We start from the raw sequence: 14,606 nt of genomic DNA on the forward strand, positions 1-14,606 counted from the left end.
CAGAAGACATAGAAGGTGTAGGATCAAGGGTAGAGGTGAAGGGGTTAAGCCTCCAAGGGAAAAGACAGTTCTCCAGTGAGAACTAAGGAAATGAGAAGGTATAGGCAACCATAGGGAGATATTTCAAGGTATAGAGGAAGAAACTATCAATCTCAATCCCCAGTATATTGGGGAATAAAGTCAATTGCTAACAGTAATGGAATGAGAAGAGAGATTTGAGTGGGAGTTTGAGAGTGGAATAGCTCTGTAACATCAATGCCCTTTAGGGAACATGATTATGAGTCACACAAATGTCTTCTGGGGATAAGTGGTATTTTCCAAAACAATTCAAACTCCCAGAAAAGATTGGGGCAGAGGAGGGGCAAAGAGGGAAAAAAGGGGACACATAAACAATTAGAAGTGGACAAGTAGTCCCGTGGTTTTGGCTTGCTTATAAAAGCAGGCCCTTTCTTTCTGAATCTAGGCCAGGATTTAGTGAAATAGCTCAGGGCTATGCATAGTCTACTGGCAGTAGGTATATCAAAGCATGAAGCATGATACTGTATTTAACTTTTTTAAAAAGTAGATCCTAATAGATCAATAACTGCCTCTTTGTTTACTTTCCAATGGGAGGTTACAGTCTACTGCTGCTGCAGTCTCAGCTATGAAATGTGGCTTTTATAATCCAATGGCCCACTCTGCACTAATGAGTTTCTCTTTTATAAATCCAGAAAACTCCATTATGTCTCCCTTCCTGTGGCTAGGATCACTTTGAAGAAATAAAAAGAGGAGAATGGAAATAACCACTTAGGTTGATGAAAAGATAAAGATAAAAATAATAGCCTGCCTCTTTCTACCCCAAGCCTTCAATTCTACATTAAGTTGACAGCTATTTGAACAAAAGAATTTACCAATTTCTATAAATATTGGTTTTTCTTTCACATATAGGTAGGTGGAGAGAGATTCTTATGTTATCAAACATTACTCAAGCCTCTAGGTAGGAGAATCACAGATCTCTAGAATTTTAGAAATAGAAGGGACCTTAGAAATAATCTAGTTCAGGCCTTTATTTTACAAATAAAGAAAGGCCCAAGGTCAATCAAAAATCAATTAATAATCACTTATTAAGAGCTTAAAGAACAAAGAAATTCCAAAAAACCATCTCTGACCACAGGAATTTACATCCTAATGGGGTAGACAGCATGCACATAAATCTGTAAGGATAAGACAAAAACAAGAGTAGATGGAAAGTAGTTATAGAGGGGAGGGGACTGGCTGGAGGAGGGAGAGAGGGAGAATTTGGGAAAGGCCTTCTGGAGAAAGTGGTATTTGAGGAGAACATTAAAGGAAGTCAGAGATTCTAAGAAGCAGAGGGAGAGGGCATTCTAGATATGAGGGATGGATGTTAATGGAAGTGGGACTTCCTACTCCTAGTCTTATATTCAGATTGATTCCCTAGCCTTCCTCTCCAGGCTGCTTCCTGAATAATCTCCACTTATAGATGAGGTAATCTATGTTTTCTTCATTTGTTGTAAATATTATTTCAGTCTAGGAATCTCCCCCCAAAAAGGATGGGGTTCGCTAAGAGAGAGTATGTCTTATTACATTTAAATGGAACCAATGTACATTTTGGGGATTGAAATGAGGCAGCTTTATAAATTTTTACAATGAAGATACAAAGAAATCACAGAAAGAAGAGAATATATTATATGTGCCAAAATATTTTTTTTGTGGTGGCAAAGACATAGAAACTAAGAGGATACACATCAGCTGTGAAATGGCTAAACAAATTATGGGATGCTAATAAAATGGAATATTATTATTTTATGAAAAATGATGAAGATGATGGTTTCAATGAAAACTGGGAAGAGTTGTATGGACTGATGCAGAGTGAAGTGAGCAGAGCAGGGAGAACAATTTATAGTATAACAATAAAATTGTAAAGATGAACAATTTTGAGAGACTTTAAAAATATGATCAAAGGAATTGTCAGGCACCATTCCAGAGGATGTATGGTAAAGAATGCTACCCAGCTAGGTGGATAGAGTTAATAGGGCACAGGCCTTCTGAGTTCAAATCCAGTCTCAGATATGTATTATCTGTGTGACCCTAGGCAAGTCACTAAACTCTCATTTACTCCAGTTTCCTCAATTGTGAAAGGGGTATAATAATAGCACCTACCTCCCAGGGTTGCTGTGAGGATCAAATGAAATTATATTTGTAATGGACTTTGCACAGTACCTAGTAGGTGCTATACTGATGCTAGGTATTGACGTGATTGTATTCTTATTGCCTCTTTTTTTTAAGTTTAATTTTTTTTATTTAATACTTTTAGTTTTCAGCATTGATTTCCACAAGAGTTTGAATTACAATTTTTCTCCCCATTTCTACCCTCCCCCCAACTCCAAGATGGCATATATTGTAATTGCCCCATTCAATTACAATCAGTCAGCCCTCCCTTCTGTCACCCCACACCCCCCCATCCCCTTTTCCCTTACTTTCTTGTAGGACAAGATAGATTTCTATGCCCCATTGCCTGTATATCTTATTTCCTAGTTGCATGCAAAAACTCTGTTTTTGAACATCTGTTTTTAAAACTTTGAGTTCCAAAGTCTCTCCCCTCTTCCCTCCCCACCCACCCTTCTTAAGAAGGCAAGCAATTCAACATAAGCCACATGTGTATCATTATGTAAAACCCTTCCACAATACTCATGTTGTGAAGGACTAACTATATTTTGCTCCTTCCTATCCTATCCACCTTTATTCAACTTTCTCCCTTGACCCTGTCCCTTTTCCAAACTGTTTGTTTTTGATTGCCTCCTCCACCTATCTGCCCTCCCTTCTATGGTCCCTCCTTTTTTATCTTCTTCCTCCTTCTCTCCTGTGGGGTAAGACACCCAACTGAGTGTGTATGATATTCCCTCCTCAGGTCAAATCCGATGAGAGCAAGATTCACTCATTCCTCCTCACCTGCCCCCTCTTCCCTCCCAACAGAACTTTCTCTTGCCACTTTTATGCAAAATAATTTACCCCATTCTATCTCTCCCTTTCTCCCTCTCTCAATATATTCCTCTCTCATCCCTTAATTTGATTTGATTTTTTTAGATATCATCCCTTCATATTCAACTCACTCTGTGCCCTCTGTCTCTCTATATATGTATATTCCCTTCAGCTACCCTAATACTGAAGTCCCATGAATTGTACACATCATCTTTCCATGTAGGAATGTAAACAAAACAGTTCAACTTTAGAAAGTCCCTGATGATTTCTCTTTCTTGTTTACCTTTTCATGCTTCTCTTGATTCTTGTGTTTGAAAGTCAAATTTTCTATTCAGCTCTGGTCTTTTCACTAAGAAAGATTGAAAGTCCTCTATTGTGTTGAAAATCCATATTTTGCCTTGGAGCATGATACTCAGGTTTGCTGGGTAGGTGATTGTTGGTTTTAATCCCAGCTCCATTGATGTCCAGAATATAATATTCCAAACTCTTTGATTCCTTAATGTAGAAGCTGCTAGATCTTGTATTATCCTGATTGTGTTTCCACAATACTCAAATTGTTTCTTTCTGGCTGCTTGCAGTATTTTCTCCTTGGTCTGGGAGCTCTGGAACTTGGCAACAACATTCCTAGGAGTTTTTTTTTTGGGATCTTTTACAGGAGGCAATCAGTGGATTCTTTCAATTTCTATTTTACCCTGTGGCTCTAGAACATCAGGGAAGTTATCCTTGATAATTTCTTGAAAGGTGACATCTAGGCTCTTTTATGATCGTGGCTTTCAGGTAGTCCAATAATTTTTAAATTATCTCTGCTGGATCTATTTTCCAGGTCAGTGATTTTTCCAATGAGATATTTCACATTGTCTTCCATTTTTCCATTCCTTTGGTTCTGTTTTATAATATCTTGATTTCTCATAAAGTCACTAGCTTCCACTTGCTCCAATCTAATTTTTAAGGTAGTATTTTCTTCAGTGGTATTTTGGACCTCCTTTTCCATTTGGCTAATTCTGCCTTTCAAGGCATTCTTCTCCTCATTGGCTTTGTGGAGCTCTTTTATGATTTGAGTTAGTCTATTTTTTAAGGTATTATTTTGTTCAGTATTTTTTTTGGGTCTCCTTTAGCCAGTCATTGACTTTTATTCATGGTTTTCTTGCATCATTCTCATTTCTCTTCCCAATTTTTCCTCTATTTATCTAACTTGCTTTTTCCAAATCCTTTTTGAGCTCTTCCATGGCCTGAGACAAGTTCATGTTTTTCTTGGAGGCTTTTGATGTAGGCTCTTTGACTTTGTTGACTTCCTCTGGCTGTATGTTTTGGTCTTCTTCATCACCAAAGAAAGATTCCAAATTCTTTTTTTTTTTTATGTGCAATCATTTTTATTTTATTTTTTTTAATGCAATTTATTTATTTAACATATTTGGTTTTCAGCATTGATTTTCACAACAGTTTGAATTACAAATTTTCTCCCCATTTCTGCCCTCCCCCCCCACTCCAAGATGGCGTATATTCTGGTTGCCCTGTTCCCCAGTCAGCCCTCCCCTCTATCACCCCCCTCCCCTCTCATCCCCTTTTCCCTTCCTTTCTTGTAGGGCAAGATAAATTTCTACGCCCCATTGCCTGTGTATCTTATTTTTTAGTTGCATACAAAAAGTTTTTTTGTTTTTGAACATCTGATTTTAAAACTTTGAGTTCCAAATTCCCTTCCCTCTTCCCTTCCCACCCACCCTCCCTAAGAAGTTGAGCAATTCAGCCTAGGCCACACATGTATTATTATGTATAACCCTTCCACAATATTCATGTTGTGAAAGGCTAACTACATTTTGCTCCTTCCCAACCCATCCCGCTTTATTGAATTTTCTTCCTTGACCCTGTCCCCTTTCCAAAGTGTTTGTTTTGATTACCTCCACCCCCATCTGCCCTCCACTCCATCATCCCCCTGCCTTTTATTTTTTTTTTTTATCTTCCTCCCTCTTCTTTCCTGTGGGGTAAGATACCCAACTGAGTATGTATGGTATTCCCCCTCAGGCCAACTCTGATGAGAGCAAGGTTCACTCATTCCCCCCTCACCTGCCCACTCCCCTCCTCTCCTAGAACTGCTTCCTCTTGCCACCTCCATGGGAGATAATCCACCCCATTCTATCTCTCCCTATCTCCCTCTCCCAGTAAGCTACTCTCTCATCCCTTAATTTCATTCCATTTCTTTTAGCTATCTTCCCTTCATCCTCAACTCACCCCGTGTCTGCTCTCTTTCTTTTACATATATATATATATACACATACATACACATACATACATATACACATAGATACATGCATACATACACATTCACTTATATATATATACATAAACATATATATATGCATATATATATATGCATATTCCCCTCAACCACCCCAATACTGAGGTCTCATGAATCACACCCATCATCTTTCCATGTAGGAATGCAAACAAAACAGTTCAACTTTAGTAAGTCCCTTGCAATTTCCGTTTCTTGATTACCTTTTCATGCTTCTCTTGATTCTTGTGTTTGAAAGTCAAATTTTCTATTCAGTTCTGGTCTTTTCACTGAGAAAGCTTGAAAGTCCTCCATTTTATTGAAAGTCCATATTTTGCCTTGGAACATGATACTCAGTTTTGCTGGGTAGGTGATTCTAGGTTTTAATCCTAGCTCCATTGACCTCCGGAATATCGCATTCCACGCCCTTCGATCTCTTAATGTAGAAGCTGCCAGGTCTTGGGTTATTCTGATTGGGTTTCCACAATACTCAAATTGTTTCTTTCTGGCTGCTTGCAGTATTTTCTCCTTGATCTGGGAGCTCTGGAATTTGGCAACAATATTCCTAGGAGATTTCTTTTTGGGATCTATTTGCGGAGGCGATCGATGGATTCTTTCAATTTCTATTTTGCCCTGTGGCTCTAGAATATCAGGGCAGTTCTCCTTGATAATTTCCTGAAAGATGGTATCTAGGCTCTTTTTTTGATCATGGCTTTCAGGTAGTCCAATAATTTTTAAATTATCTCTCCTGGATCTATTTTCCAGGTCAGTGGTTTTTCCAAGGAGATATTTCACATTGTCTTCCATTTTTTCATTCCTCTGGTTCTGTTTTATAATATCCTGATTTCTCATAAAGTCACTAGCTTCCACTTGCTCCAATCTAATTTTTAAAGTAGTATTTTCTTCAGTGGTCTTTTGGACCTCCTTTTCCATTTGGCTAATTCTGCCTTTCAAGGAATTCTTCTCCTCATTGGCTTTTTGGAGCTCTTTTGCCATTTGAGTTAGTCTATTTTGTAAGGTGTTGTTTTCTTCAGTGTATTTTTCAGTATTTTTTTGGGTCTCCTTTAGCAAGTCATTGACTTGTTTTTCATGGTTTTCTCGCATCCTTCTTATTTCTCTTCCCAATTTTTCCTCTACTTCTCTAACTTGCTTTTCCAAATCCTTTTTGAGTTCTTCTATGGTCTGGGGCCAGTTCATGTTTTTCTTGGAGGCTTTGGTTGTAGGCTCTATGACTTTGCTGTCTTCTTCAGGCTGTATGTTTTGGTCTTCTTTGTCACCAAAGAAAGAATCCAAAGTCTGAGACTGAATCTGGGCGCGTTTTCGCGTCCTGGCCATATTCCCAACCAACTAACTTGACCCTTGAGCTTTTCAGTGGGGTATGACTGCTTGTAGATTACAGAGTTCTATGTTCTACGTTTGGGGGGGAGGTGCCAGCTCTGTCAGAGCTGCACTCCTCCTTCCCCAAGGACCCCCAGTCCAGACTGGGCTCAGATCTTCGGCAGGCTGTGCACCCCTGCTGTGATCCGCCACTTAATTCCCCCCACCAGGTGGGCCTGGAGCCGGAAGTAACAACAGCTGTAGCTGCCCCACCTCCGCTGCCCCCGGGGCTGGAAGCCGAACCGTGAACTCCTTCCACTCCCGCAGCTTTTCCCACTAACCTTCTCCGCAGTCTTTGGTGTTTGTGGGTCGAGGGGTCTGGTAACTGCTCACGTATTCAGGGCGCTAGGGCCCCCTCCGCCCGGCTTCCGGTCTGGATCGTCCACGCCGCTCAGGCTGGGCTCTGCTCCACTCCGTTCCCAGCTCCCAGCTCCCAGCTCCCAGCTCCGTGTGGAATAGTGCTCACCCAGAGACCATCCGGGCTGTCCTGGGCTGGAGCCCTGCTTCCCTCTGCTGTTCTGTGGGTTCTGCCGTTCTAGAATTGGTTCAGAGCCATTTTTATAGGTTTTTGGAGGGACTCGGGTACGGAGCTCACTCTAGTCCGTGCTTACCAGCCGCCATCTTCAAGATTCCAAATTCTGAATCTGAATCTGAGTCCGTTTTCACTGCCTGGCCATGTTCCCAGCCAACTGACTTGACCCTTGAGCTTTTCATCAGAGTATGACTGCTTGTAGAGTATAGAGCACTTTGTCCCAAGGTTGCTGGGATGTGCTATTGTTTTCAGAGCTATTTCTCACAGCAAGCTCTGCCACAGCAGCGCTACTCCTTCCCCAAGAACCGCCAACCTGGACCAGAATCAAATCTAAGCTGGCTCTGTACTCCTGCTCTGATCTTCCACTTAATTCCTCCCACCAGGTGGGCCTGGGGCCAGAAGCAACTGCAGCTGTTGTCCTCAATGCTGCACCACCTCTGCTGCCCTGGGTTGGTGACTGAACCGGGAACTTCTTTCACTCTGTCCCAGCAGCTTTTCCCACTAAACTTCTCTGTTGTCTTTGGTGTTTGTGGGTTGAGAAGTCTGGTAACTGCCACAGCTCACTGATTCTGGCCTCTAGGGCCTGTTCTGCCCGGCTCCCAGTCTGGTTGGTCCAGGCATGGCTTATGCCGGGCTCTGCTTGGCTCTGCTCCCCTCTCTGTGGGATAGACCCCACCCAGCAACCATCCACGCTGTCCTGTGCTGAAGCCCTGCTTCTCTCTGCTATTTCATGGGTTCTGCTGTTCTAGAATTTGTTCGGAGCCATTTTTTATAGGTGTTTGGAGGGATGTGGGGGGGAGCTCACACAAGCACCTGCTTTCCAGCCGCTATATTGGCTCTGGCCCCTTCTTATTGCCTGTTAACAAGAAGGTGATGGACTCAATATGAAGAATGAAATATATTTTTGGATGTGGCCAAAGTGTGGGATTTTGTTTGGTCTGACTATGCATATTTGTTACAAGGGATTTGTTTTCATCTTTTCAGTGGGGTCAAGAAGAAAATGGGGGAGAGAAAAAATTAATGTTAATTGGAAAAAAATGTGTAATTTACAATAGTGTAATAGGGATAGCTATCTTACATTTGGGTTCATGAACTCAGATGCACAGTTACAAAATGGAGGACAGGAGTTTATCTGAAAAAGCTCTAGGGATATGAATGGGCATTGAGTTCAAGAGGCAGCTATTGTGTAATAGAGTTGGCCTCAAAGCCAGGGAGTCCCGTGTTCATATCTCACCTCCTGATTGTATGACCCTCGGTAAACTTTAACCTCTCAGTGTCTGAGGCAACTCAGACTATTAAAGTGCAGAGAAGGTGTTGATCTTCATTGGTAGAAGGTTGGATACAGGGTTAGACACAGGATTAAAATCACTTATCTGACTAAAAATAATTCAGTATGATACGATGATGTGATATGACAGCCCCAAAGTTAATGTGGTCATAGGCTGAATTGAGAGTCATAGCTTCTAGGAATAAGGAGGCTATGGGTCCACTACACCTTTGTTGGATCACGTACAGAGTACTGTGTTCAGTTATGGTACAATTTAAGAAGGACATTGATAAGCTCTGGAACAATTTAAGAAGGACATTGATAAGCTACAATGTCCAGAGGAGGTTTACCAAGATGGTGACAGTTCCCATGCCTGTAGCATATAAGAATGGTTTGAAGGGAACGGGAATGTTTGCCTTGAAGAAGAGAAGGCTGAGGAGGAACATAAAAGGGGTCTTCAAGCACTGAAAGACAATCATAAGGAAGAAGGATTAGCCTTATTCCACTGGGCCTCTGAGGCAGAACTGAGAGCAGCAGTTTGGTTGATCTTCATTTTCTAGGAGGACCAAAACGACATCACTATGTTAGAGTCAAGTTACCGTGTGTCTGACTGTGACTCATCAGACCAATATGAGCTCAGGATGCTCTACCATAGATCGGGCACAAATAATGCATGTGAACATTTGGGATGGATTTTCTAAATTTGCACATCTCACATGTCTTTTGAGCTACTTCAATTCTGCTTTCTTCCCCAAGCACAGCGCCTTCCTTGATGAGGGCACACCATACTGGGTGGTCCTGTGCCAGTGTCTCCTATGTTACATAATCAATGCCAAAGTTCTTAAGAAAGGCCTTGAGAGTGCCCTTGTATCACTTCTTCTGACCATCTCATGAACGCTTGCCCTGTGTGAGTTCTCCATAAAGTAGTCTTTTTGGCAAGCGTACATTTGGCATTTGAACAACATGCCCAGTCCATCATAGTTGTACTCTCTGCAGTAGAGGCTGCTATTTTGATGTGATGCCTACTGAGTTCTCTTGCAATAAGAGTTGTTTGTCCTTCAGATCTACAGGATTTTGTGTTGTCTATAAGCATGCACACATTCCATGTACTGATGGTGAGTGGAATCATTTTTGCAGAAGTTTTTGTACATTGTGTGTGTGTGTGTGTGTGTGTGTGTGTTGAGGCAGGGTGGAATCCCTGCCTGCCATGGTAACTAGGCCAGGGTTGGATAAGCAGACAATTTTTAGGGCCCCTTTTCTAGCTCCTTCCTCACACCAGGAGGTGAGCAGTGTGGTCCTTAAAAGGAGGCTCAGACATGCTGCTGAATCCCACCCACTGCTGATAATATGACCCTATGGTCTGGGCCACCTGTGTGCAAGGTGTCACTACAGCTCCCAGTGTATTGTGCTATTGCCTTGGGACTTCGAGATAGGTTAAAAATGGTAAAATGCTATGAGTGATATCTTTTGATTCATGCATAAATTGGACTTAAATGAGACAGAGTCGCATGTCCTTAGCCTCACTCTTCCAGAGTCCTCACAGTGTCAGGATAGAGTCAAAATGACTGGTGATGGCTCAAGATGCAGGGGATGATCTTGGCATCTTTGATGTCTGACCAAGCTCCGAGCAGTCCACAGGCCCTGCTTCAGCTGTCTTCATAAGCATTGGAACAAATTGTTTTCCTCTGCCCGTTCCACCAGGGAAGTCTTTCCGTGCTTGGGATAGACACCTCCCTAACTCACCGATGTGTTTGAGACCCCTAGGTTACCCTCAACTGGTTTAGCCTGTCTGCCGAAAGTGTTTCCTGGAGTGTGACCATGAAGTGTGCTACAGCTTCTTGGAGCCCCAGGTGAGAGTTAGGTAGATAAGGCAGACACCAAAGATGAAAAGAGCTCAGCAGCCCTCACACCAGAGGTACTAGTCTTCTCTGAACACACCCTACATCCTAGCAGCTGGTGGAGGTTGGTTAGAGACAGATGAAGTTTAAGGGAAAGAAAAACCTCCTACAAGTCGTTATCTAGAAACACCTCAGAAGTGGTAGGCTTTCCCTTGAGTGGAGTTCTTCAATCAAAGGCTAGATGACTATTTGTCTGGTAATGTTTTAGGAAACAGGCCTGTTCAGACATAAGTTGGACTAGATGGTCTCTGAGATCCAGTCCAGTTCTGAGGTCTTGTGATGCCTTTTAGGTCATATCCCCTCCTTCCCTATCTATAGTCTCTGCCCGAACAAAATGAGGCCAAAGTATGCTTCCCTAAGGACTATTTCTGCACGTATTAAGTCTGCTGATTCTCACAATAGAAGCTTTTGGCCTTTTGTTTGTTTAGTCATTTTTCAATCATATCTGACTCTTCATGACCATTTTGGGGGTTTTCTTGGCAATGATACTAGAGCAGTTTGCCATTTCCTTCTCTAGATCATTTTGCAGATGAGGAAACTGAGGGTTAAATTGACTTGTCCGGGGTCACATAGCTAGTGTCTGAGGCTGGATTTGAACTCAGGTCCTCCTGACCTGAGGGCCAGAACTCTATCCACTGCATCACCTAGAGTACAGATAAAGAAACTGAAGTCCACAGAGAGGCTCTCATTCCAGTGCTCTTTCTACTACGCCACACTGACCAGAGCCCAGATTTACTGAATTTCATCTCCATTTTCTTTCCATTTCAAGAAATGGAAAGGAAAACCCAATGGAAGGAGCATTAAACCTGGGAGTCAAATAACTTGTATTCAAATTCCTGCTCTACTATTTACTCCCTGACCCTGGACAAGTAATTTGGCTTCTCTAGGACTCAGTTTACTCATCTTTAAAATATGGGGATTGATCAAAATGAAACATATTGGTCTGTAGACATCTAACAGGACCTTTAATTATTGAGTTATTCCCAGTTTCCATGTCCATTTTCTTCTTAAAAGGGGGTACATCAGTTAAAGTGCATTTTAGGGTCACCATTTCTAGCCCAGATTTTCCCTGGGGATTTCCCAGGGTTCTTAAACCCCTCCTGGAATCTCTCATGAAATAAGGAAATGGACATGGTTGTAACCCTTTAATTATTCTGTCTCACTCAAGTCACATAATATACCAATATCACAGAGTCAAGTAAGTGGGTAGCTGGATATGCCAAGGTTATTTGTCATCAAGTGGAAGGACAAGGGCAGGGATTTTCATGCTGATAAAATTGTTTTATTTCTTCTAAATTAAAATTAATTTTAACTTGCTTTGTAACCTTGGATAAAACTCTCTCCCAGTTCTCTAGTCATATTAAATCATGGAGTCTCTAAGTTCATTTTAGGTTAAGAATTCTAGAAGTCCTTGAGTAATAATAAAATTTCATATAGCTCTATAAGGATTACAAAACCTTTTATTTCCGTTACAAAATTCTCGGATGTAGGTCATTACAATTATTATTACTATCTTCATTTTATGGATGGAATAACTGAGGCTCCAAAGAAGTTAATTTACTAAAGTTATGAATCGGGTAAGTGTCTGAACTGGGACTTGTACCCAAGTGTTTTGACTCCAAGACAATTGAATTTCAATGAAACCAAACTATTGGGTATGATTAAATACTTTCACTATAGCCACTCAGAATCACAAAGTTAGAATTACAGAGAATCATAAAGTCAGAAGGGGCTTCAGAGATTATCTACTCCATGCCACAGCAGGACACAAGAATTCCTTCTACAACATAGCCAGTAAATGTGTATCCAGACTCCTTTGGAAGACCTTAGTGAAGGGGAACCCATTATTCCTGATACAAATCATTCCACTTTTGGACAGCTCTAATTGTTAGGAAGATGTTTTTTTCCTTACATGGAGCTGAAAACTGCATCTTTGTAACTGCTACCCATTGCTTCAAGTCCCTCTTTCTCTTTCTGGTACCAAGCAGGACAAATCTAATCCCTCTTCCTCGTGAGGGTCCTGAAAATACTGGAAGAGAGTTAATCCTGCATCTAGAGCTCTCCATTATGACTTCTCCAGCTTCTTCAACTGAACTATGGCTTTAAGGCCTCTCACCATGTTGACCACCCTCCTTGGGGCATGCTCCAGTTTGTCATTAGCCTTCCCTGAATGTGATAGCCAGAACTGAACATACATATATATACACATGTGTGTGTATATATGTATATGTGTATATATAAAATGTATATGTGTGTGTGTGTGTGTGTGTATATATATATATATCCCAATGCATCTATCCCTGACCAGCTATATATAGTTGATCAGGGATAGATGCATTGGGATTATGACCTCCTTAGTCTTAAACTCTATAACTCTCAGGGCAGACTAAGAATATGCTTGTTTGGGGGTATTTATGCCACAATATTACACTGTACATTGATACCGAGTCTGCAGTCAACTAAATCTCTCAGATCTTTTCCCAGATAGACCACTGCCTATATTACCTATGACCCTTGTGAAATGATTTCATTGAACCCAACTGTAAGAAGTATATTGGGGGCCTTTTGTAAAGTTTCTGAAAATATGTCATGTGCATGAGCTTTGTCTCTTCTGTGATGTTGTCCGGTCCTCTGGGTAAAGGATCTGTTGTGCTTTGTTTTATAAGAAGCACATCAATGTCCACTGCTTGATGCCACGGACAGAAGTGATGTGAGATGCCCTATGACTTTATTCAGTAGCCAGCTCTCTGGGGGTTCTTGGAGGACTTCCTGAAGTACTAATCTTGGGAATTCAACAGATGAAGGGAGTCATTCATATCAAAATGCCAATCCTCAGAAGGAATGTGGTTGATTCTGCTTCAATACTCACTTTTGGGTCTTCACAGGCTTTTCTGGCTTATCAGGATATGGTATGATGAAGTCGATGGTTGTATCAGGCTTCTGCAGGAGAGTGCCCAACTTAGTCTTGATCTCCTTGGCCCTGAAGGACAAAAATCAAGACTTTTAATCACCTAATAGTTGTCGATAGTTGCCGATTTGGCAGAGGGAATTTCCTCACCAAAAATTCCATACAGCAATGAAATCATATAGTCAGAAATTTAAAGAAAGAAGTGTACAGGGCATTGGAATATCTGCCCTATTTTCAGATTTATAAAGCACTTTTAAATATATTATCTCATCTGAGCTGCCCATTGACCCCAAGAAGTAGGTACTTTCAGTTCTTATTAGCTTCATTTTATACAAGGAGGATGTTGAGTCTGAAAGAGATTAAATGATTTACACAGCTATAAATACCATTTTAACTCAGGACATCTTGACTCCAAATTCAGGCCTTTAAAGAATATATCACATGTGCTGTCCAAAAAAGTCCAACCAACTCTGAAATTCCGTTAATCCACTTCTTGACCATCTGTCTGGAACAAGTATTTTTCAGTTAATTTATTCATGGACCATTTATTGTATGTCTACAGTTTGTAAAAGCATTGTGATAAGACACTAGATCATATGCTCCTTGAGGGCAGGAATTATCTTTTGCCTCTTTTTGTATCCTTAGTACTTAGCAGAGTGTCTGGCACATAACGGGTGCTTAATAAATATTTTGATTCATTGACATGGCCTCTATTCTCATGGAATTTGTAATCTACCAATCATACCCCCTTCTACTAGACTCTAAACTGACTGCAGAGAGGAGCCTGGTCTTAGTTTTTTTTCCCCTTTGAATTAAATAAAAACATTTTACCTGCCTGCTATATGCCAGTCAATGAGCATTTGTTAAACATCATCTATGTGCCAGGTATTGTGCTAGGCACTGGGGGATACTAATAAAAATATAAGTCAATTCCTGTCTCTAAGGGCCATCTCCAGTCTTCCTGGTCTATATATTGCTGCTGGACCCAGATTGCTATGGAGGAGAAAGTGAGGCTGGTGATCTTGCATAACCCTGCCTCACTTAAATTCAATTCATTTGGAGGTCATGGAATCATCTTCCTGATATCATAGTCCTCTTCGAGAACAAAGGACAACAACAAGAACATCCAAGGAATTTACATGGGTAAGAGAGGTTCCTAAAAATTTTAGGCTTTCAATTAGGGCTCCTTTACTGACCAAATACCTGAAGAACAGTGGCTTCCACCAACACTTTACCTAAATACCTAAATGTGATGGAAATAATAGGATCATATATTTAAAGCTAGAATGAACCTCAGAGGCCATCTTACATGTAGAAGCCATACAAGCCTCTTATGTTCACAGATGATGAAATTGAAGAAACTTATCTAGGGTTAC

The 14,606-nt window shown here is 41.1% G+C and overlaps 1 protein-coding gene across 1 annotated transcript in view; it reads right to left on the reverse strand.

The window, feature by feature from the left end:
* RGS5 (regulator of G protein signaling 5) overlaps nt 1-14,606 on the reverse strand; it is a 113,198-nt gene that overhangs the window by 39,933 nt on the left and 58,659 nt on the right. The window contains exon 2 of the mRNA XM_036754553.1: nt 13,192-13,302. Within this exon, the coding sequence (XP_036610448.1) occupies nt 13,192-13,302 (111 nt within the window). The remainder of the gene's footprint in view (nt 1-13,191; nt 13,303-14,606) is intronic.

This window comes from Trichosurus vulpecula, chromosome 4 (assembly GCF_011100635.1).
Source record: "Trichosurus vulpecula isolate mTriVul1 chromosome 4, mTriVul1.pri, whole genome shotgun sequence".
NCBI classification, from domain to species: Eukaryota; Metazoa; Chordata; class Mammalia; order Diprotodontia; family Phalangeridae; genus Trichosurus; species Trichosurus vulpecula.